This window comes from Bos indicus x Bos taurus, chromosome 3 (genome assembly GCF_003369695.1).
Source record: "Bos indicus x Bos taurus breed Angus x Brahman F1 hybrid chromosome 3, Bos_hybrid_MaternalHap_v2.0, whole genome shotgun sequence".
In the NCBI taxonomy this organism is placed as follows: Eukaryota; Metazoa; Chordata; class Mammalia; order Artiodactyla; family Bovidae; genus Bos; species Bos indicus x Bos taurus.
In genome coordinates, this window is record NC_040078.1 from 29,059,570 (window position 1) to 29,085,410 (window position 25,841).

Here is a 25,841-nt window from a genome sequence, read left to right on the forward strand (position 1 = left end):
GATCATCATAGAGAAAAATGCTCTGAAGTTGGGACAGAGCACGTGAGCGTACAGGTTTGCGGGGTTTTATTTTAAATAGGGTGGTTTTTAAAAGGCTTTCATGATGAAGTGGCATTTGAGTAGAGACTGAAGGAAGAAAGGGATCAGGCGTTGCTTAAATTTGGCAAGGAGCATGTTTCAGATAAAGCAAGTGCAACAGGCCGAGATAGTAGCATATTTAACATCTCTAAGTAACTGTATGGTCTGAGTGCAGATACCAAGGGGTAGATGGTTACCAGATGAGGTAAGGACAGAAAGGGCCAAATTATTTAGTGCTTTGTAGGTTTTTTTAAGAATGTTGCCTTCTACTGAGTCAGATGCTCAAGCTTTTGAGCAGTGGAATGGTTTGACTGATGATTGTTTTAAAAATATCACAGTAGCTCTAGTGAAGAGAGATTAAAGACTGAGCAAGGACAGAATCATGAGATTAGCTTGGAGATTGTTATCAATAATTTTGGCAAGACATAATGGTGGTTTAGACTAACATTGGAGATAGTAAGATAGAGTCAAGTTCTGTATATGTTTTGAACTTGGATTTGATGCATGAAACTTATATGTGGATTTGTTGATACATGGTTTATATGAGATACCAGTGACACCAAGATTTTTCGCTTTCATTCTTAACCAAAAGTAGCAGAATTAGGCTTGAATTTACTAAGGTGTGGAAGACTGTGTGAAGACATACTTTGTTAGGTGTATGTCGGGAGTTGATAGTTAAGTTTTGGCCATGTTAAATAAATTTGATATCTTAAACATTTTATGATAAAATTAGATTGAGCAGGATAGAAGTAGGGAGGATGGTGATGTAAATGTTGAATTCTTAACTGTGAAATTGATAAAGCTATTTAATAGAGGCCTCTCATTTTGGAAGGCATCTCATAGACCTTCTGTCCCCATTATCATAGGTGGAGAGGTCCTCACACTCACTGTGCCTTCTCAGAACCTCTCAGCTCCCTTCACTCTGTCATTCTGAGGCAAGATGTCACATGCACATTTGGAGTGAGTTTGCTTCTCTCGAAATAAGGGTCGCAACTAAACCTTCATGTTCTAAGATCACGCAGTTCTGACTCTTCTATCCTCATCTGGAGTGAAGATGCTGTTGACTCGCTGGAGCTAGGATTTCTTCTCCACAGATTAAAAGAGAAAGCCCCAGGCCCCATTCTTCTTTACCACCAGTATTTACACCCTCTCTACCATTATCTGCTTTAAATCTGCTAGGACTAATACTATAGTCTTTACCCCTGTTTGTCATCTAAGAAACGCCCCACACTCCCAGGTCTCCCCTCATTTGCTCTGCTTTAATTCCCATAAAGCTTTCCATGCGACAGTATCAGATACTTGTTCTCTGTAAATCATGGTTTGTCATCAGCAGGGTCTCTGTATTCTCAGGCTCATTTTTGACCCCTTTCTGTACCTCCTTTGCTCTATGGAAACAGAGCTCCTGGACGCTGCTTCCACCGCGTCTTCTTAACTGGTGCTGTTTTCCTTTGATATCTCATGTGTTACTGGGCCTAGAGATACCAAGTAGGTCTTGTACTTGCTATTTTTTGGACCATTCTTCCTCTTACCTTCCTGAAAAATCTCCAGATGTTAATCTCAAATGCCACTGTTTGTATTGCTCATTGATACTTTCACATACAACCCTTGGGTCACTCCACTTTCTCTCTTACAGATTTTAGTTCCTAACTCAGTGGTAATCTGTGAAATTCTACAGTTCTTAGAAATTCTAAGAATTTCTGGCAGTTGTAATACGCACAGATCTGGTCCTTCTGACACTCTGGTCTTTATGTTTTTGAACTCTTCTGTAAGGTTTACGTCTTCTGTGTTTGCCACTCACATCTGTGATCATGTGCTAGACCTTGGCATTTTCAATAATTATGTTCCATTTTAAGCATTCCTCTTTGTAAACACTTACCCATCATTCTAGCTCATTCTGCTTAGTACCAGACTTCCACAGTTACTCACCATACAGTGACTTATTTTAATCCATTGATTGTACGACTCTTTCACTTTACCTCATTTCTTTATGTTCTCACTTAACCCATTTTCTCTTTAATTTTATGGCTAATCATTTTCATTCCCTGGCATTTAGCCTTGACTCCCATATCCCACTTGGTTGAACTTCCTTGGCAGAACCACCATCCTGATGCTTTGCTTATGTAGTTACATACATATCACAGGAGAAAAAATACTGACTCCAAATAGTTGCTTTCCCAGTCCATGACCACTTAACCTCAGAGACACCCTAGTGTTGCCTGCAATTGTACTGTGCAGTCACACCTTCTCTGTCTTAAATGTCCAACATGTCACCCTCTATCCTCACTCCCAGATACTGGTTTTGCTTCCTACTTCATTGAGAAAAATGAAGCAATCAAAAGAGTACTTCTGCAGGCTCCCTCTACCACATTTACATATCTACAAACACTTGCACCCACAGCTCTCCATTTCTGTTATCTTATTTAAACCCTCTTCCTCTATAGTGCCAGTTGCTCCAATTAATATACACTTAGATTCCATCTTATTTTATGTAGCTGGGGACATTGGTAGTTTGGCCATCTCTGCCAATTTCAGTTTTTTCAGTCTCTAGCAGTTATTTCTATCCGTATTTCAGTATTCTGAAACTTTTCTTCTATCTTTAAAAATGAAAGAAAACACCAGACTCTCTCTCTTTAACCTGCTTTTTCTACCAACAACTGTCTCTGTTCTTTTTTTATTTCTTGCAACAGAAGTTTTGAAAGAATTGCTTGTAAGAATGATCTCCATTTTATCCTGTCATAGCCTTCTTTTCAAAGTTACCGGTAACCTTTGCATTATTAAGACTAGAAGTCATTTCTCAGTCATTGTCTTAATACCTTATATATCAGCAGCATTTGACAGTTGTTCATTTTCTCAGTACATTTTATCTGTTGAATACTTGGCTTCTTTTTAGTTTTCCTTTTACCACACTGATTGCTTCTCTAACGTTGGATGTGCCAGGCCTTACTCCATGATCTACAATTACAGTTTATGACTTTAAATACCATCCATATGCCTGCAATGTCCAAATTCATATCTCTGGCTCAGTACACTCCTGAAATTTCAGTTTTGTCTGTTCTACAGACTGTAGCATCTCTGCTTGAGTGCTTTCTCATATAGTACAGTGAACCCTTTAACAGCATGGGTTTGAACTGTGTCAGTCCACTTATATGTGGATTTTTTTTGTTTTTTCACTAAATACATACTGCAGTGCTACACAATCCAAGATTGGTTGAATCTGCAGATGTGGAATCAAGTATTTCAAGATCAGCTATAAAGTCATACTGGGATTTTTGACTGATTGATCAGTTGGAGTCCCTAACTTCTGCGTTATTCAAGAGTCAACTGTATATCCAAAATTGAGTTGATACCTACCTACTCCAAGCTGTTTCCCCTGGAAGCCTTCCCCATCTCAGTTTGTTGCAATTTTTCTGTTGCATAGGCCAGAAATCTTGGGATCATCTTTGACTTCACTGTTTTTTCATACCCAAAGCCAAACTTATCAGAACATCTTTTTGGTTCCACTTTTAAAATATATCCCCCAGTCCCACAACTTCTACCTCATTATTGTTAGTTCCATGATACTAACATGGAACTAACCATGTTAGTCTCAACCACCATCATTTCTTGTGTGATTTGCTGCAGTAGTCTCATAAATCTTCCTCATGCTTCTAATAGTGTCATTCAGTTTATTCTTAGCACAACTGCTAGAGTGAATCTCAAAGTGTGTCACTTCCCTGCTCAAAATGTGCTGTGTTCAGAGTAAAAGATTTCTGTAGAGTCATATAAATACGCATTTCATCTATTACTATTCTTACTTCTGACTCTGCTACAGCTATACTTACTGTTTCTAAAACATGCTAGGGATGCTGCTGCCTGCCTGTTTTCTCTAACTAGAACTTTCTTGCTCTACTCGTTTGCATAGCTGACTTTCATATATCCATCAAGTATCTGATTAAATGTAGCTTTGCCAATGAGATCTACTCTGATCACTGTGTTTAAAATTGCAATTTGAATACAACATTGTAAAGCAGCTGTATTCCAATAAAGATTAATTTAAAAATTGCAGTTAACCGTTTTACTCCTTATGGTGCTGTTTTTTAAATATATAAATATATATTTTAATATATAAAACATCACTTTCCAAACATATTCTGTAATTTATAGCTTGTTTTTTGTGTTCTTCCCATTGCAATGTAAGTTTTATGAGGATAAGTGTTTTATTCATTAAATCCCAATATTTTACACAAATTTAGACCTTTCATCTGTTGAATAAATATTTGTTAATTTAGGTATAGGGGAAGAAAGAAAGAGTAGAGCTGCCTGAATATAGGAATTATCCTTTTTTTCCCTTTTTTTTTTAATTGGTGAAAAATTGCTTTACAGTGTTATGTTGGTTTCTGTACAACAATGCAAATCATATGTATATATACATTATATACACACACACACACGGAGGCTCTTTACATGTACCCTCCCTCTAGAGCCTTCCTCTCCCATTCCCACACCTCTGTGTCATCACAGAGCTCCAGGCTGGGCTCTCCATGTTAAATAGTAGCTTCCCACTACATACCTATTTTATACATGGTAATATATATATATATGGGCTTCCCAGGTGGCGATAGTGGTAAAGAACCTGCCTTCCAGTTCAGGAGACTTCAGAGATGGGGGTTTGATCCCTGGGTCAAGAAGAACCCCTGGAAGAGGGCATGGCAACCCACTTCAGTATTCTTGCCTGGAGAATCCAATGGACAAAAGAGCCTGGTGGGCTATGGTCCATAGGGTTGCACAGAGCTGGAAACAAGTGAAGCGACAGCATGCGTTGGTGCAAGCCATTAAACTGTGCTAGAGTTGTCTAGTCTAGCCCCATACTATTAATAGGGGCTTCCCTGGTGGCTCAGATAGTAAAGAATCTGCCTGCCAAGTGGGAGATCTGGGTTCGATCCCTGGGTCGGGAAGATCCCCTGGAGGAGGGCATGGTAATCCACTCCAGTATTCTTGCCTGGACAATCCCATGGACAGAGGAGCCTGGCGGACCACGGGGTGGCAAAGAGTCGGACCCGACTGAGCAACTAGGTGACATGATACGTGTATGTGTGTCAGTTCTGCTTTCTCAGTCTGTTCCGTCCTTACCTTCTCCCACTGTGTCAACAGGTCTGTTCTCTACTAGGTGATCAATACCATTTTCTAGATTCCATATATGTGTGTGTGTGTTACTGATAATATATGATACTTTTCTCTTTCTGACTTTACCCTGTAAGAGGCTCTAGGTTCATCCACCTCACTACAGTTGACTCAGATTTGTTCCTTTTTATGGCTGAGCAACATTCCACTGTATATATGTACCGTATCTTGTTTATCCATTCATTTGTTAGTGAACACTTAGGTTGCTTCCATGTCCTGATTATTGTGAATGTTTCTGCAGTGAGCATTGGAGTACATGTGTCTTTGGATTTGTGGTTTTCTCAGGATATATCCCCAGTAGTGGGATTGTCAGGTCATATGGAAGACTTATTACTAGTTTTTTTTTTTTTTTTAAGGAATCTCCGTATTGTATTCTGTAATGTCTGTATCAGTTCACATTGTCAACAGTGCAGAAGGGTTCCTGGAATTATCAATTAAATGTTGAAGGCTTCTTACCTTCTCTTTTAATTGGAGGCTCTTGCTCTTTTAATTGGAATATTTAAAGCTATTCCCTACACATGAACCTTCAACTTGAAAACTTTCAAAGATGCGAACGTGTGTTCTATCTGTGTCAGGCATGAGTGAAGTTGCACCTTGCCGTGTCTCCTGTTGCTGACAGTCCTTCAGCTCTACCATCTCCTCCCTCCTCTCCTTCTTCCCCTTCCTCTCCTGTTCACTTGATGCCAGCACCTGTATGCCAGCTTTTGTACTGTACGGTGACGTAGTGGTAAGGAATCCACCTGCCAATGCAGGAGACTGGGGTTCAGTTCCTGGGTTGGGAAGATTCCTTGGAGAAGGTAGTAGCAGCCCAGTCCAGTATTCTTATCTGGAAAATCCCATGGCCAGAGGAGCCTGGTGGGCTACAGTCTACAGGGTTGCAAAAGAGTTGGACATAACTTAGTGACTAAACAGCAGCTGTTCTTTTCAAGGTACTGTACTGTAAGATTACAAATGTTTTCTTAATTTTTTTGTGTTTGTTTTTTATGTATTACTTGTGTGAAAAGTATTATAAACCTGTTACAGTACTATATCACAGATTGTTTTAGTTGGATACCTATGCTAACTTTGTTGGACTTATGAAAAAATTGGACTTACAAATGTTCTCTTGGAATGGAACTTGTTTGTGTGTAGGAGGCTTATTGGATTTAGTGATGAGGTTAGGTTTAACTTTCTATTTTGTGCTTTAAAAATTAATTTTATTTTTGGCTGTTATTTATGGCTGTGCTGGGTCTTTGTTGCTACATGGGCTTTCTCTAGTTGTGGCGGGGCGGGGTGTTGGAGGCGCTTCTCTAGTTGTGGTGCGCCAGCTTCTCATTGCAGTGGCTTCTCTTGTTTTGGAGCACGGGCTTCAGTAGTTGTGGCACATGGATTTAGTTGCTCCGCAGCATATGGGATCTTTGAGGATCAGGGATGGAATCCATATCTCCTGCACTAATAGGTGAATTCTTTTTCACTGACCCACCAGGAAAGCCCCTCTTGTGCTTTATTATTTTGTTTCTTTCCTGCCATCTTTTAAGTTAAACTTTTTGGTAATTTATTTTATATCCACTTTTGGCTTTTTAAGGTATTGCTATTTAGTTGCTAAGTCGTGTCTTACTCTCTTGCGACTCTGTCCATGGGATTTTCCTGGCAAGAAGACTGGAGTGGATTGCCATTTCCTTCTCCAGGGGATCTTCCTGACCCAGGGATTGAACCTGCATCTCCTGCATTGGCAGGCGGATTTTTTACCACTGAGCCACCAGGGAAGCCCAGTCTTAACATATTACAGGTTTTATAAAAGGTAGATCATGTTGTTCTAAACTACAAATGTCTAGTTACAACTGAGCTTCTCTCCAGTTGTGGCACAGGGACTCTACAACTACTGTGGGCTCAGTACTTGGAACACAAGGGCTCTCTAGTTGTAAGCCCAGTCTTCATATTAACCCATTTATTACTGTTACTGTTTCTCTACATCTCTTATGTTCCTTTGCCCTGAAAGCTGTTCTTCAGCATTTCTTGTTTTGCAGGTCTGCTGGCAATGAATATTGTCAGTTTCTTTGGAATAGATGTTTGGAAATGTGTTTCCACTATTTATAAAATTTTGGACCGCCAGTTTCTTCTTTCCACATTTAAAGTAATTAAAGTCATTACTTTGTATTCTGGCCTTCTTTGTTTTTAATTATATCATTCATACTATTCTTGACTGAATGTTGTTCGGCAGCTCTCTGGCTGCATTCAAGATTTTCTTTGGTTTTTACCATTTGAACCATGTTGTTTTTATGTTTGTATTTTGTTTATCCTGTGTGTGGTTCACTGAACTTACACCTGTAAGTTGATGGTTTTCATCAGTTTTGGAAAGTTGGCCATTAAAAAGATTTTTCTCTCTCCACATTCTACTGTCTTCTGGGAGTCCAGTCATACATTTGTTAGACACTTGATTTTGTTACACAGATCCCTGAGGCTTTGTTCATTTTCCTTCAGTCTGTTTTCTCACTTATTCAGTTGTTAAAACTTCTCATTTGTGTTCATTTTCGCTCACCCTTTTCTTCAGTCATCTCCCATTTGCTGCCAGACACATCCAGTGAATTATTTCAGTTATTGTACTTTTCTAGAATTTTAGCTTTTAAAAAATAGTTTCTATTTCTTTGCTGAGACTTCATTTAAATTTTGAGTAAATATACAGTAGCCTATTCGAAGTAGTTGCTTAATACAGCAGTTGGATTATCTTGGTGACAGTTTGTATTGAATAGGTTTTTCTTTACTTTGAGTCATACTTTCCTATTTCTTCGAATACCTAGTGATTTCTAATTGTGATTTGGATGTTATGGATGATATAGAAATTCTCGTTTCTTTTATCTTCTTCTGTAGAGTGTTAATTGTTCTAGCAAGCAGTTGAATTATTGGCTGATCACCTTGATCTTGTTGTGTAAGCTTGGTTTTACTCTTTGTAAGGATCTATGGAAATCCAAGGTATTTCCCAAGCCTCTCAGCTTCTGAACTCTGTTTTTTGGAAGATCTTGTAAAGACTTGATTTTAGACTTCGTTAGGACAGAATAGGCCTATGGTAGAATTTATTCCAAGTAGTAATTCAGGTTAGTCACTCAGTCATGTCTGACTCTTTGTGACCTCATGGACTGCAACACGCCAGGCTTCCCTGTCCCATCACCACCTCCCAGAGCTTGCTCAAACTCGTGTCCGTTGTGTCGGTGATGCCATCGAACCATCTCATCCTCTGTTGTCTCCTCCTCCTGCCTTCAGTCTTTCCCAGCATCAGGGTCTTTTCCAACAGCATCAGGGTCTTTTCCAATGAGTCAGTTCTTCACATCAGGTGGCCAGAGTATTGGAGCTTCAGCATCAGTCGTTCCAGTGACTATCCCAGACTGATTTCCTTAGAATTAACTGGTTGGATCTCTTTGCAGTCCAAGGGACTCTCAAGAGTCTTCTCCGACACCACAGTTTAAACGCATCAATTCTTCAAAAGCATCAGTTCCAAGTATAGTTCTTTGTTTCTTTTAATGTGTAGCCTTTCTGGTTTCTCAGATGGATGCCTGGGGAAATAAACAAAATCTCTTCTTCTACTGGCTCAGCTGGAATTCTATCTCCTAGAACTGCTTCTATCTCCTAGAAACTCCTAAAGAGTTTCTCTCTTTACAGTGTCAACTTTATAACAGCTGCTCTTTGTTAATCCCTGCATAATCTCATCCTGTGTATTACTGCCCAGAGTTTGGTTAAGGATTTGTGAGGAATTCATTTTTTCTTCTCTTTGACCCCCCACTCCCCAATCTCACCCTACACAGCTCCTTCCATTCTAGTGCCCTACTCCATGAATTTCACTGGCTCATGGAGTCCCAAATCCTGATTTCTGCATCCTCAGCTCAGAGAGACTTCTGTGTTCTGCTTAGTTTCCAGCCCTCTGTGCTGTTATCATGTAATTGTCTTCAGACAGAGTGATATTCTCTAATATTCTCTAAAGAATTACAAGATTTTTCTGCTTACAGTCTAGTGACTGAATATAGTTGTATATTTCTGACTTGCTTAATAATCTTTGGTTGCAGGGCTATTCTGGTACTAGTTATTCTGTGATAGTTTAAGAGTGGAAGTCATCTTTGCTCCACCTTAATATTTTTTATCCCTGATTACAGTTTTCTGTATAGTGAGAGAATGGTGTTTATGGATTGTTTTTGAGGATCAGTATGGTTTAACAGAGAGTAGTTGCTTAGAATCTAATGTCAGACATTTTTGTTAAAGAGTAACAAAAGAGTATATAGTGATGGTCCCTTGACTGGAACTGTATAAGTGAAATTTCTCAAAAATGTTTTCCTAAAGAAATAGCTTTCCTTGGAATTAGGCTTTAAAAAAAAAAAGCAAGGATGGATGTTTTGGAAATTTTGAGAAGCAGGCATCAGTTGTCAAAGTCGGGAAAGCAGGAGCACAGTGGGTAAGACGTGTATCTCAGACCAGGATCCATAGCGTCACCCACCTTCCCTCCTGATTGGGGGAAGGGATGATGCAAAGGAACTCCAGTTATGCTCCATCCAGATGCACAGGAGGGCTTTAGGGATAACCCTCCCTGCATGCTTTATCTGAGCCTCCACTTCCAGAATCTCCAGTTTTTGAAAGTAGCCTGGAGAGGGAAGTTGTTTTACTCTTAAAGAAGGGTATGAAATAAAATTTCCAATGCCAGAATGTACAGATTAAGTATGAGACCAGATTGATGGACACAAAGCACAAGCTACTACATTCTTAGGGAGGGGGTATCTCAAGGGAAGGCAGGGTCTTCCACATCTTGTCTCCTTATAATCCCATGTTGGGAAGGGTGCTGAAAACTGTGCCAAGCAGTGGGTTGTGAAGATAGGCGAAAGGGGTGGTTGAGGGAACAGCTGCAGACCTGCTGCTTCTAAGCTCACTCGCACCCCTTTTGGGGCAAAGACAGTTTTATTTATTTGCTCCCTTGGGTGACTGTTCCTTGGGTCCCACTTTCTCTAGGATGCCAACCACACTGGCTGTGTGCAAATGACTTACCTTGTGCATTTTAACTTTCTTTTTCATAATATAAATATTCAGGTTTTGTATTTTTGTGAATTTTAATCAGAGGCCCTTATTCCTGCACTGTGTTCTCAGGTATATGAGCAATCTCAAGCATAAGTTGGCAGGAGCTCTGGGTCTGCACAGTTTGAATACTTTTTGTTGCTGTATCACCAGAAAGAAAAACTATTTGGGGTCTATATAGCCTATTGAACTACCTTATATTTGCATGTTAGAGCTGGCTTTTCTAATGGTGTCCTCTTAAAACCCATTCATCTTCAGTGTTTCATGGGAGGCTAGGTTTTAACTGGGTTGCCCCCGTGACTTGGTTGCCTTCTACTAAAAGGTTGGAAATTAGTCTGAAGCAAAAAAGGTGGTGCAGAGAGGTTAGAAGAGGCTTGGGCCAGGTAAAAGATGCAGAGAGGGGAAGCCAAGATAGGACGAATCTCTATGTGTGATCAAAGTTTCCTGTTACAAACCTCTAATCCCAGGGCATGGGACTCGATTTACATACCAGATCCATCCTTTGCTTGATTGGGCTAGGTCTACTGTGCACAGCAGGGTGTATATATGTATGTGTTTTTGTAAAAAAATATGAGTGGATAAGGGTAGGTGTTAGGAACAATGCCTCTGTACCCACCTTGAGCTGCCCAGGGATGGATATATGAAGCAAGGACAAGATCCTTAATTTTAACATTTCTGGGCGTTTGCCCCTTGACTTCGAGAGACCATCATTGGTGGCTTCTTCGTAGTTCCCAGAGCCAGTGTCCTATCCTGCTGTAGCAGTGATTAGTGTCATGGAGTTAAAGAAGAAAAAGGGGTTACTTTTACATGCTGTGAGATCACCGCAATCTGCCTCACTGTGTTGTAACAGGGCAAATGCAGTAGTACACATCTGATCCTGGGTTCTAGTCTCCCTCAGTTGCTGCCCCCTTCTAGTTACTGTATTTGTCTGCACTTTGTAGGACTTCATGGGATTCCCTGGTGGCTCAGATGTAAAGTGTTTGCCCGCAATGTGGGAGACCCGGGTTCATTCCCTGGGTCAGACAGATCCCCCCTGGAGAAGGAAATGGCAACCCACTCCAGTACTCTTGCCTGAAAAATCCTATGGATGGAGGAGCCTGGTAGGCTGTGGTCCATGGGTTGCAAAGAGTCAGACACAACTGAGTGACTGCACTGTCACTTTTCTAGTTATGGTATTTGTCTGTGCTGTGTAGGACTTCACAAGTCACTGATCTGGCGATTGCTTGGTGGCCTAGTTTGTGTAAATGTGTGTGGTCTTCTCCATGTTCTTTTGGGGCTTAATTGTTTACAAACTTCTTTTTATATTGAGAAAAATAGCCAAACCATCTTTAGCAAAAATGTTCTGTACCAGGCAAAAAGATCTGAAACATAAGCTTGGGGGCCCTCATCTTGAAGTGGCGGGGGGGGTGGGTCTTGAACCATACTTTCTTTTATGTTCCCTTTTGCCTGTTTCCTATTTAGAATAAGATCTTCTGTCCTAAATCTAGATTCCTGCCCATTCCTCTGTTTCACCCTGACATCCCCCACCTCAAATAATCCATGTATCTATATGTATGGATTGTAGAATATCTACAATTAAATGATTTGTGCAAAAATTTGTGATCCAGATAGCTGGTAGAAATGACATACAAATTCGTATCTACCATCAGTCTTCTCAGGAAGGGGTATGGCAACAAATCAGATTTTCCAATCAGACAAATTGTTTTCCTGAAGTGCATTTATTGTCAGAAAAGCAGCTTGTTTACTGTTCAATGTTCATTCAGCTCATTTGTTCAGTAGGTATTTGAGTACTCACCATGTACCAAGTACCAGGCTGGGTGATGATTATGCATATAATATACAAAAACAGAGATGGTCGTTGATGTTTTGGGAGCCTCACCATCTTTACGAGGCTCAGGATAGAGTAATGGTTCAGTAATAGTTCATGATAATCTCCAAAAATAGTTCGTTTATTTTGGTTTTGCTGAAAAAGCCTTGTTAATTTTAGTATCGTAGTTTGTGAATCTATCCAACTGTCTGAGGAACTCATAGGCTCAATGAGTCAGTTACCTTGCAGAATGTTTGCTATGACTAGAAGTGGGCATGGCTGAGAGTTAGCTTGAAATAGAGGAATTTCAGAAGATTTGAGAAAGAAACATTCTTCAGAGTCATCAGGTACCATTTGGGAAAGGGACAGATTGGTTGAGATGTATGTTGCTAAAATTCTGTAAAGTGAAATCTGTATTGGTTGAAAATGGTTGATCATTTTTCCTTTGCAGCAGTGTAAGCCTGCCTGTCACCATTTATAGTTGATCTCTGATTTCTGTATGGCTGGTACTTAGCTTTGAGATCTTAGCATAAATGTCACTCTAAAAGAATCTTTTTCTGTATATCCAGTCTATAGTTTTTAACCGTCCATGTCCTCTCTGTCACATCACTATTTAAATTGTTTTCTCATTAATTAGAATATAAGGAAAGGAAGAATAGGACCCTGTTTTGTCTTGTTTACTGTTGTATTTTTAGCCTTTGAATGCTTCTGGCAAATAGAAGAATTCACTGACTGGATACTTTGAAGTCCTATTAATGACATATATAAGTCACTATGACATATATTACATATACATATTTTGTGATTTCATATGTATATCTTGTGACTTATATATGAGTGTGTGTATAGACATACACAGAAAAGTATTTAAAAGTGCAGTTTAGAGAATGACTAAAATGGAAATGAAATAAAATCTGGATTCTTGTCTTTTACTTAGCTACTTGATAAATGGAAATATTAGGTACTTTAGTTCTGTGGAAAAGAAAAAAAAAAAAAAAAACTGCTGAGATGCCAAATGGCATCATCAGCCAAGGAAGTTTGGAAACCTCTTGGCTATAGTTAATTCATTCTTTTTTTGATAGTAATTTGGGTTGTTTCTAATTTTGGCTAGTATAAAAAATAATAATAATTTTGGAGTCCGAGAAAATAAGATCTATCACCACTTCCACTTTTTCCTCTTCTATTTGCCATGAAGTGATAATACCGGATGCCAAGATCTTAGGTTTTTGAAGTTGAGTTTGAGTTTTAAGCCAGCTTTTTCACTGTCCTCTTTCACCCTCATCAAGAGGCTCTTTAGTTCCTCTTCACTTTCTACCATTAGAATGTTACCATCCCTGTGTGTGAGATTGTTGATATTTCTCCCAGCAGTCTTGATTGAAGCTTGAGCTTCATCCAGCCTGGCATTTTGCATGATGTACTCTGCATGTAAGTTAAATAAACAGGGTGACAATATACAGTCTTGTACTCCTTTCCTCGTTTTGAACCAGTCAGTTGTTCCATGTGAGGTTCTAATGGTTGCTTTTTGACTCCACATACAGGTTTCTCAGGAGACAGGTAAGATGGTCTGATATTCTCACGTCTTTAAGAATTTTTCACAGTTGCTATGATCCGCACAAAGGCTTTCTTTCACATAGTCAGTGAAGCAGAAGTAGAAGGTTTTCTGGAATTCCTTGTTTTCTCTGATCCAACAAATGTTGGCAGTTTGATCTCTGGTTCATCTGCCTCTTCGAAAGCCAGCTTGTACATTTGGAAGTTCTCAGTTCACATACTGCTGAAGCCTAGGTTTAAGGATTTTTGGCATAACCTTACTAGTGTGTAAAATGAGTGCAGTTGTATGGTAGTTTGAGCGTTCTTTGGCACTGCCCTTCTTTGGAAGGAGGAATGAAAACTGACCTTTTCCAGTCCTGTGGCCACTGCTGAGCTTTCCAAATTTACTAATGTATTGTGTGCAGCGCTTTAACAGCATCATCTATCACAGCCTTGTCGTAGTGAATGGGCTTGCTTAATTCAAATATGCCATTATATATATATATATATATATGTATGTATGTGTATATATATATGTATATATATCTGTTTTAAAACTATGAACTCATTTTCCTTTAAAATTATTTATGCAAATACTTTGTCTAGAATTACGATGCTTTCTTCAGTAAAGGTTTGAATTTCCTTTTGCCAGTTCATTTAAGCACTACCAGGTTGAGGCTATTAAATACCCAAAATGAAATTGTTTTAGACCATCAGATGATGTGTACTTGGTCTAAAAATTCGTATAGTGTACTTTGTGACTACTACTTCTAAGGATTCATCTCTCTTCCACAGCATTATAGTAACTTTCCTTTAGTCCTGTAGAGGTGGTAGAGGAGCAAATGACTATTGGTGGCAAAGGTAACACACTTGTGAAACCATCATCACAGTCAGAATAGTGAACGTATTTTTATCATTCCCAAAAGTTTCACTTTCATATTTGAAAGCTGTTTCTGCTATATCTCTAATTCTAAGTTGACAGTTTTCTTTCACTACTTTAAGATGTAGCTCTACTCTGTTATGGCTTGAATTGTTTCTAGTGAGAAGTCTGTTGTCCTTTTTAAAAAAGTTAATTTATTTTAATTGTATTTCATTACAATATTGGGATGGTTTTTGCCATACATCAGCATGAATTGGCTACAGGTATACATGTGTTCCTCCCATCCTGAACCCACCTCCCTCACTACCCTATTGCTCTGGTTGTCCCAGAGTACCCGCTTTGGGTGCCCTGCTTCATTCATTGAACTTGTGCTGGTCATCTATTTTAAATATGGTAATGTATATGTTTCAGTGCTGTTCTCTCAAATCATCCCACATTCACCTTCCCCTCTTGAGTCTTAAAGTCTGCTCTTTACATCTGTCGCCTTTGCTGCACTGCATGTAAGATCGTTGGTACTGTCTTTCTAAATTCATGTATATGTTGATATACAGTATTTATCTTTCTCTTTCTGACTTACTTCACTCTGTGTAATAGGCTCCAGGTTCATCCCACCTCCTTGAAACTGACTCAAATACATTCCTTTATAGCGGAGTAATATTCCATTGTGTATAAGTACCACTACTTCCTTATACATTCATTTGCTGATGGACATCTAGGTTGCTTTCATGTTCTCCCTATTATAAATAGTGCTGCAGTGAACATTGGGGTACATGTGTCTTTTCCAATTCTGGTTTCCTTGGTGGAGGTTGTATGCACAGCAGTGGGGTTGCTGGGTCTCATGACAGTCCTTTTCTCAGTTTTTTAAGGAATCTCCAAACTGTTCTCCATAGTGACTGTACCAGTTTTCATTCCCACTAGCAGTGTAAGAGGGTCGCCTTTGCTCCACACCCTCTCCAGCATTTCTTGTTTGTAGACTTTTTGATGATGGCCATTCTGACTGGTGTGAGATTATACCTCGTTGTGGTTTTGATTTGCATTTCTCTAATAGTGAAGTTGGGCATCTTCTCATGTGTTTATTAGCCATCTGTATGTCCTCTTTGGAGAAATGTCTAAGTCTTTTGCCCACTTTTTGATTGGGTCATTCATTTTTCTGGTATTGAGCTGCATGAACTGTTTGTATATTTTGGAGATCAACTCTTTGTCAGTTAATTCATTTGCTATTATTTTCTCCCATTTTGAGGGCTGTCTTTTCAGTTTGCTTATAGTTTCCTTCATTTTGCAAAAGCTTTTAAGTTTAATTGGGTCCCGTTTGTTTATTTTTGTTTTTATTTCCATTACTCTGAGAGGTGGGTCATAGAGGATCTTGCTGTGATTTATGTTGCAGAGTGTTCTGCCTTTGTTTTCCTCTAAAAGTTTTATAGTTTCTGGTCTTACATTTAGGTCTTTAATCCATTTGAAGTTTATTTTTGTGTATGGTGTTAGAAACTGTTCTAGTTTCATTCTTTACACATGCAAAACTATAATAAAAAATCTTCCAACAAACAAAAGCCCAGAACCAGGTAGCTTCACAGGTGAATTCTTCCAAAAATTCAGATAAGAGCTAACACCTATCCTACTCAAACTCTTCCAGAAAAATGCAGAGGAAGAAAAACTCCCAAACTCATTCTACAAGGCTATGATCACCCTGACACCAAAACCACAAAGATGCCACACACAAAAAAAACAACAGTCCAGTATCACTGATGAATATAGATGCAAAAATCCTCAACAAAACTCTAGCAAAAAGAATCCAACATATTAGAAAGATCATACATTATGATCAAGTGGGCTTTATGCTAGGAAGCAAGGATTCTTCAGTATTTGCAAATCAATCAGTATGATATGCCAAACTGAAAGATAAAAACCATATGATTATTTCATTAGATACTGTTCTGTCTTTATTCCTCTGTACATAATATATCTTTTCTCCTCTTGGTACTTAAAATTTTTCTTTATTATCAACTTTAAGCAGATTGAACACGATATATCTTTGTGTAATTTTTAAAATGTTTCTTGTGCTTGGAGGGTGTTGAGCTACTTAGATCTATGTACATTTTATAGTTTTTGTCAAATTCGGGAAATTTTATTCCACTGTTACAATTTCTTCCAATATTTATTGCCTCTTCCCTCTCCCTCCCCATTTGGGGATGCCAGTCATACATGTATTAATTTTATTACAGTTGTCCTAAAACTCACTGTTCCTCTATTGGTCTCTCCTCCAGTTTTTTTCTGTTTGATTTCAGATGGAATTAAGAGCAGGTTGGATGTTACAAAAGAAAAGATTAGGAAATTTGAAGAAAGGTAGCAATGTAAAGTAACAGCTTGTTCTACTAATGAAGTTTTCAGTAACTGAAACATGAGTTGATGTCATTGTGTTCCTTTCGTGACTTAGTTTTTCTTCTGTTCCTTTTCTATTTAATGAGAATCGTAATGTCTTCCCCAAGCTTTCTTGAGATTTCTATCCTTTTGGTTCTCATCATGTGTGCTCAGAGTGCATGCTCTCTGCAGCTGTTCAGTTCAGTCGCTCAGTAGTCTCTGACTTTTTGTGACCCCATGAACCGCAGCACGCCAGGCCTCCCTGTCCATCACCAACTCCTGGAATCCACCCAAACCCGTGTCCATCGAGTTGGTGATGCCATCCAACCATCTCATCCTCTTTCATCCCCTTCTCCTCCTGCCCTCAATCTTTCCCAGCATCAGGGTCTTTTCCAATGAGTCAGCTCTTTGCATGAGGTGGCCAAAGTATTGGAGTTTCAGCTTCAACATCAGTCCTTCCAATGAACACCCAGGACTGATCTCCTTAGGATAGACTGGTTGGATCTCCTTGCAGTCCAAGGGACTCTCAAAAATCTTCTCCAACACCACAGTTCAAAAGCATCAATTCTTCGGTGCTCAGCCTTCTTCACAGTCCAACTCTCACATCCATACATGACCACTGGAAAAACCATAGCCTTGACTAGACGGACCTTTGTTGGCAAAGTAATGTCTCTGCTCTTTAATATGCTATCTAGATTGGTCATAACTTTCCTTCCAAGGAGCAAGCATCTTTTAATTTCATGGCTCCAATCACTATCTGCAGTGATTTTGGAGCCCAGAAAAATAAAGTCAGCCACTGTGTCCACTGTTTTCCCATCTATTTCCCATGAAGTGATGGGACCAGATGCCATGATCTTAGTTTTCTGAATGTTGAGCTTTAAGCCAGCTTTTTCACTCTCCTCTTTCACTTTCATCAAGAGGTTCTTTAGTTCTTCTTCACTTTCTGCCATAAGGATGATGTCATCTGCATATCTGAGGTTATTGATATTCCTCCTGGCAATCTTGATTCCAGCATGTGCTTCCTCCAGCCCAGCATTTCTCATGATGTACTCTGCATATAAGTTAAATAAGCAGGGTGACACTCTACAGCCTTGATGTACTCCTTTTCCTATTTGGAACCAGTCTGTTGTTCCCTGTCCAGTCCTAACTGTTGCTTCCTGACCTGCATACAGGTTTCTCAAGAGGCAGGTCAGGTGGTCTGGTATTCCCATCTCTTTCAGAATTTTCCACAGTTAATTGTGATCCACACAGTCAAAGGCTTTGGCATAGTCAATAAACCAGAAATAGATGTTTTTCTGGAACTCTCTTGCTTTTTCCATGATCCAGCAGATGTTGACAATTTGATCTCTGGTTCCTCTGCCTTTTCTAAAACCAGCTTGAACATCTGGAAGTTCATGGTTCACATATTGCTGAAGCCTGGTTTGGAGAATTTTGAGCATTACTTTACTAGCGTGAGAGATGAGTACAATTGTGCGGTAGTTGGAGCATTCTTTGGCATTGCCTTTCTTTGGGATTGGAATGAAAACTGACCTTTTCCAGTCCTGTGGCCGCTGCTGAGTTTTCCAAATTTGCCTGCATATTGAGTGCAGGACTTTCACAGCATCATCTTTCAGGATTTGAAAGAGCTCAACTGGAATTCCATCACCTCCACTAGCTTTGTTCGTAGTGATGCTTCCTAAGGCCCACTTGACTTCACATTCCAGGATGTCTGGCTCTAGGTGAGTGATCTCACCATCATGATTATCTGAGTTGTGAAGATCTTTTTTGTACAGTTCTTCTGTGTATTTTTGCTACTTCTTAATATCTTCTGCTTTTGTTAGGTCCACACCATTTCTGTTCTTTATTGAGCCCATCTTTGCATGAAATGTTCCCTTGGTATCTCTGATTTTCTTGAAGAGATCTCTAGTATTTCCCATTCTATTGTTTTCCTCTTATTTCTTTGCATTGATTGCTGAGGAAGGCTTTCTTATCTCTCCTTGCTATTCTTTGGAACTCTGCACTCAAATAGGTATATCTTTCCTTTTCTCCTTTGCTTTTTGCTTCTCTTCTTTTCACAGCTATTTGTAAGCCCTCCTCAGACAGCCATTTAGCTTTTCTTCACTTCTGTTTCTTGGAGATGGTCTTGATTCCTGTCTCCTGTGCAGTGTCACGAACCTCCATCCATAGTTCATCAGGCACTCTATCAGATCTAGTCCCTTAAATCTGTTTCTCACTTTGACGGTATAGTATAAGGGATTTGATTTAGGTCATACCTGAATGGTCTAGTGGTTTTCTCCACTTTCTTCAATTTCAGTCTGAATTTGGCAATAAGGAGTTCATGATCTGAACCACAGTCAGCTCCCGGTCTTGTTTTTGCTGACTGTATAGAGCTTTTCCATCTTTGGCTGCAAAGAATATAATCAGTCTGATTTCAGTGTCAACCATCTGGTGATGTCCATGTGTAGAGTCTTCTCTTGTGTTGTTGGAAGAGGGTATTTGCTATGACCGGTGGTGCGTTCTCTTGGCAGAACTCTATTAGCCTTTGCCCTGCTTCATTTTGTACTCCAAGGCCAAATTTGCCTATTACTACAGGTATCTCTTGACTTCCTACTTTTGCATTCCAGTCCCCTATAATGAAAAGGACATCTTTTTGGGGTGTTAGTTCTAGAAGGTGTTGTAGGTCTTCATAGAGCTGTTGTTGAATCCTTATGGCATTATCATCTCCTTTTTGCATATTGCCTTGAGTAAGGAACATAACCTCAGTTTAAAATTCTCCCGAGTACTATTATGAAGTCTTTATGTATGCTGTAGGTCTTTTGTTGTTGTTGGATTGAGGTATTTTATTTTAAACAATGCAAATCATTTTAAAATATTGCTAAAAATATCAGTGATAAACAGCTTTAAGCCTTTACTGTGCTTTAATAAGCAAAATAGTATGTTTATTTAAGTGTTTTATATTTTTTTGATCAATTTAATTCTTGGACTAATCCTGTAAGATATGATTATTCTGTATTTTTCTGAAGAAGACCTGAGACATAGAAAGTTGTCCAAATCATGTTACTGTGATGACTGTAATATTACTTAGTTATTAAGTCTTTCTAAAGATTTAATGAGAATCCATGTAAGATACTTAGCAAAATGCCTGAAAACATTGTAAGTTCTCAAAATGAGCTAATTGTTATTTCTAGATTGGTAAATGCTTAGATAAATTATGTTTGGACTATTTTTCAGAGTAATCTTGAGGATAGAATAGGTGAGTATACTGAAAAAATTAGCTATAAATGGATACTTTTTGTAAGTGGATGATTGGTTCTGTGGGATTGAATCTGTGCTTTAATCTATGCTTGAAAATTTATATAATTTGTATTTATGAAATTTTATAGATAACTGATTTAAGGAAGAAACTGAATCGGAATTGCTACATATCAGGTTTAAAGGATGTTTACCTAGACAATCAGTTTGCATACAAACCAAGATGATATATTTCCCTGGAAGTAACCAGAGTAAAATCTTATCAACTGTTAAACACTCTGACAGTTACTAAGAATAATTACTTGGCAAATAGAGTGGCATCCTTTTACAACTCAGGGTCTGATAAGACTTTAAATGTGCATTCAGAAGTTACAGTTTGCAGTTTTAGCTAAGTGATTCTCAGCCTTCGGAAAAATCCTTTATTCACTTCCCATACTTATGAGAGCCCTCTTTTCAAAAACTTAGCAAATAGCTTTAAATAATAGTTTATTTCTCAATAAATTGATATATATGTATAAGCATAATGATTCTGTTCAAAACATGATAATTGGTAGTATACATGTTATAGTGAGTTTCTATAATTCTAGCCAAAAGGAGAAAAAGTCTTAACTTGTAAGCCCATCATTACTAAGTTTGCGTGCGTAATTTTTATATAGACATGTTGAAATACACAAAATAAGTCACTGTGGTGAAGAATTCCATGTTAAGAATCACTGCTTCATATGCAAGATTAAAATCTAAGAAACTGCATATTACATATTAAAAAAATTGTGCTTGATCCATTTATTAGTTGTTCTTCCCCCTCATTTCTGAAGTATTTCAACTATTAACATTGATTCGTTCAAAAAGAAAACTCAGTGTTAGTTTATTCTGTTAGCTAAGAGAATCAGAAGGAGCTTGTAGCCAAAACTACTGTATTGTTCATTTGGTTTTCAAGCTCGTTAGTATTTTTCTTCTAGTAATACAGTAGACATTCATTCAAGTGAATGGAAGCAAATCTGATTATCAGTGTTTTACCAATCTTGATGGTTAACTGTTATTTATTATCTGAGTCCACCTTCAGCAAAATGTACAGTTGTGTTTAACACCTGGTACCTCCCTGTTTTTCTAGCTTTGTCTTTTCCTTAGCCCTGAAACTTACAGATGACTTCAGAACTGTGTGCTTTTGTACATTCAGATTGTTTACCCCAGTGAAAGCTCTTACCTTTCTCCCAGGTTTGTTTACCTAGAAAGGTCTTACTCACCCTTTAACATCCAGTGTAGATGTCAACACCTATATGAAGGCAGAAAAGGGAATATACTGTCTCCTAGGTGTATCATGGTGTATTTGCTTCCTGCTTGTTCATATGAATGCAGTAAGACATTTCTAGAAGTAGGATTCTGAAACATTATTTTGAGTTGAGAAAAGAAATAAAATTGTACAGATATAAATTTCATGAATTAAAATTTTGTAAGTTATGGTACTAGTTGACCTTTCTGCCCAATGCCTTCTTATTTGCTGACATATTTAAACTCTGGGTCAAAAGATCTTTCTTCTTTACAATGTAAAGCTTAAGTCAAAAGGGTTAGCGTGGAAATCTCATATTCCTGCTTTGTCCATACAGATTAAACAAAGTAAAATTTCATTTTGGCCTTTGAGAAATAAATGGTATAGGAAATGAATCAAATCTTGTTCCTTTAATGTTTCTTCAATGAAGGAATAGTCTGGCTCACCTTTGTAACAGAACCTCTTTTAAAAGCCTTTTAAATTAAAATACTCACATGCTTTTGTGCTGTTTAGTTAATATATCATACAAGTTATCATGTGCTAGATTTTACATTGTAGATAGGTTCTTTTTTTTTGCTTTAAAATTTTTCTCCTTGAAAATCATAAAATGATATGCCTGTTATGTATATTTCACTATAATAAAAAATTTTTAATGCACAAAATAAAAACCTCATTTGCCAGCTATTTTGTGTAACCGCACTCACCCTATTGTTCTAAACTTTGCATTCTAATTCTCTCAATTTTTCCTTTACATCTTAAACCCCACCACTCAGCAAACTTTCCTTTTGTTAACAACTTCATAGCCTTTCCTCCTGTATTTACCACAATGGAGACCTTTACTAAAGGTACAAACATTTAGGTGCTCATAGCCTTCCTCTGCATCTCAATTTCTGCTTTTACTTTAATGATCTGTGTCCACATAGACAATGAAAACTTCTTCAGTGCCTTGAGCTTCTCTTTTCTGGCAATCTTTTCTTGATTCTGCCTTAGCTAGGCGTTCAGTTTTTAGGTTATATCATGGATGTTATGGCTCCAGTTAAACTTTCAAATTACCAAAAATGTTGATCACTGCGACAAAGTCAGAGACCATTGTTCAAGCTTGTTTATTCAGCTATACCCATTAGTACTGTACCCTGATCATCTGAACTACTGTCTTTAGAGTTCTAGCTGATCTTCCCCTTCTCTCTTCTTCAGATCTTTTATATTATATTTCTGTATGATTTTCCTGGTGGCTCAGATGGTAAAGAATCTGCCTGCGATGCAGGAGACATGGATTTGATCCCTGGGTCGGGAAGATCCCCTGGAGAAGGAAGTGGCAACCCACTCCAGTATTCTTGCCTGATGAATTCCATGGACAGAGGAGCCTGGTGGGCTATAGTCCATGGAGTTGCAAAGAGTTGGACATGACTGAGCAACTAACACACACATATATTACAATAGTAGCAGTGATTTTATGATTTTGAAATTGTGGGAAGTTTTCCCACCTTTGAAAGTATTTTGTGCAATGTGATTATATTTTCTGATTTAAAATGTATATAACTCATGCCAGTATTTGGATTTTTAAAAAATGCAATCCTGAATCAAAACTCTAATGTAAGAACACTTGAGCAGTTTTGAGTGATTTTGTTTGTTTTATAGTGGATTCACTGGGTCAGGTTAAGAGTGAAGGGGAATTGATAGTTAAAAGTTGCTGGTGATGTAAGGGGTGTGTGTCCTTCTTAGAATGTTGATCATTTAAGGTTTCAAGATTGACTCATCCAGCAGTTTTCATTCCCAAATCACAGTCATAAATTTTCTGTTTTAAATGTAATTTTTTTTTGTTTGTTTGTTTTGAAGGTATCAGTTTTTGGAAGAAGCTTTTCAAAACCAGAAAGGTGCAATTGAGAATCTACTGGCTAAGCTTCTTGAGAAGAAGAATTATGTTCATTTTGCAGCTACTCAGGTGCAGAATAGGTAAGTGTGGTTCCTTAAAACCAAAATTTCACATTAAGGATTATTAAACACAGTGGGTCCAGTTTAAATTTGTTTTCCTTCTATATTAAGCATATATAGAAAAGATTTTTTTTTTTGAGGAGTAAATGATTTGAGGTTGGATTATGATGTTTATTAAAGAAAATTTAATTCACTAAAATTTTGGATACTCATTTAGGATACATCATTGACTGTTATATAGTTAATATCACTCTAGTCTTCATAAGGCTTAGTTAAGTGTAGAAAAAGCAATTATTGTATAAAGAGTTAAATTATAAAATTTTGACTAGAGACTGTGGAAGACAGAGGAGAGAATATGAAGAACGGTGGGCAAATTTTCCATCTGTAAAACAAACATTAAAAACAGTACTTATCAAAAAAAAATAAATAAAATAAAATAAAAACAGTACTTATCTTAGTTGTATTATTATGAGAACACAGTTTCTGGCACATAGTAAACCCTCAAATTTTAGCTTTTTAAAATCACCAACACTAGTTTTTAGAACAACAACAATAGTTTTTAGAAATCCTATTTTTGTTAATTTCTAAATTAACTAAATTTGTTGATAAAGCACGTGGGACTGAGACTTTTCTGGTGGTCCAATGGTTAAGACTCCATACTTCTACTCCAGGGGCCATGGGTTTGATTCCTAGTTAGGGGACTCGGATCATGCAGTGTGGCCACAGAAAAACAAACAAAAACAGACACAAAAAACCCACAATGGCTGTTGGGACTAAGTTCATAAGTGAGTAGGTTAAGAAGATTAGGACTCTTAAAGGAGTCCTTGCAGACAAACACTTGGAGCTGGCATAATTAAAACCCGTATGTTCCTAGAGGTATGAATAAGGGTTCATATGTTTTTATTCTTTAGACTCACAAAATTAAGACTTCTAGGATCTCTAGAATATTAAAATTAATTTTTGATGATTTAAAAAGACCCATTAAATACTTAAAATATTGAAGATGAATGAATGGTGATTATATAGTATATTAGGTAATAATATGTTAGACATTAAGAGATGTTATAACTTTCATCCTAAAAGGTTATACCAAAGGAAAATAGAGGCTCCTCAGAGAGTGTAGACAATATGTAAATGTATATACACATATACTAGTCAGGAACCACTAGTTCTTGTGGTTATGTCAGGATGTTTTTTATGCTGTTATATTGTAGATGATATTGGAGAGGATAACTGTCTTCTCATAAATTACAGATGGTTATCCTTTTCAGACAAAGGATAGAGAGAGAATTCATATGCAGTCCTGTATTTTTATACCATGTATGTTATGCATATTTTGTATAAATGTTCCTCAGTCTGTATAGACAAGTGAGGCTTATGTGTCGTATGATTACAGATGGTTGGAGAAAGAATTTCATCTCCAGAAAGCTTTAAAATAAAGCATTTAAGATTAAAATCTATAATTATACTTCTTTTAAATTCTTCGATGACTTTTCTCCATTTTTTAATGTACATTCATTTATTTTTCTCTTCCTTTACAATCGAATGTAAATTATCCATGCTTAAACCTAGGGGTGTTTGACTCTACTGTCAGCATGCTTAATGATTTCAACCTTTGGCTGAATCTTTTTTTTTTTTAATTTTTAAATTTATTTATTTTTAATGGGAGGATAATTGCTTTACAATGTTGTGTTGGTTCTGCCATGCATCAGCATGAATCAGCCATAGGTATGTGTATGTTCCCTCCCTCTTGAACCTCCCCTTCCTTTCCGAATCATTTTGAGTCATGTATTTCTTAGCACTAGTAATTAGCACTCTGATTTAAAAAAACTTGTCCTGTACTCACATTAATAAGATAAGGACAGCACTGAGTAAAACTTTCAAACCAGTGCCTGATGTACAAAGGAGGGAAAACTACATTCTTGATCCAGTGTATTCAAGTTATTCAAATTTGTACTTGATAAATGAAAGGCAATTTTAGTGGTTGAAAGTGTTAGTTATAGTTTGTATAAAAGTAGAATGTGTAAAAGTTGAAGGTTACCATCTTATGATTGTTTGTTAACATTTTATGTATTTATATTTGTGGGATTTTTCTCTTCCTATTTTATAAATAGCAAGGTATTGGCTATTTCATATTTGCAACCAAAATTTTTATAACTTAATGGTAGCTTGTATTTATTTCTAAAACATTTAACAGCTATTTTTATAAAAGGAATGAAAGTGTTTTATTCCCTTAAAACATTTTGAGAAGTAAGTCATTTTGAGAAAAACCCATGCAATGAGTATATATGAATTCACATTTGAAGTAGTTATAAGTGAACCTAAATGCTTCTACGCTTCCTGCTATTTCAAAAGATAATAGTATTGGTTGCAACATTGGTTCTTTGCTCATTGTTCTTGAAAAGCACTATGATTAAATAGAACCAATGTGCCATATTTAACACAAACCAGCAATCATTGATGGCAGATGTTTGTATATCACTTTCATGTCATAGAAACTAAAGGAGATTGCCATGTAGTGTAATAAACTGTCCTTTATGAACTTAATTTAAAATTACTAAATATTTAATTCATTC

At 37.6% G+C, this 25,841-nt stretch overlaps 1 protein-coding gene across 2 annotated transcripts in view; it reads left to right on the plus strand.

Moving 5' to 3' along the window:
• TRIM33 (tripartite motif containing 33) overlaps positions 1-25,841 on the plus strand; it is a 144,503-nt gene that overhangs the window by 78,003 nt on the left and 40,659 nt on the right. For both annotated transcript variants that reach the window (XM_027536004.1, XM_027536005.1), the window contains exon 5: positions 23,170-23,286. In XM_027536004.1, coding sequence (XP_027391805.1) covers positions 23,170-23,286 — 117 coding nt within the window. The remainder of the gene's footprint in view (positions 1-23,169; positions 23,287-25,841) is intronic.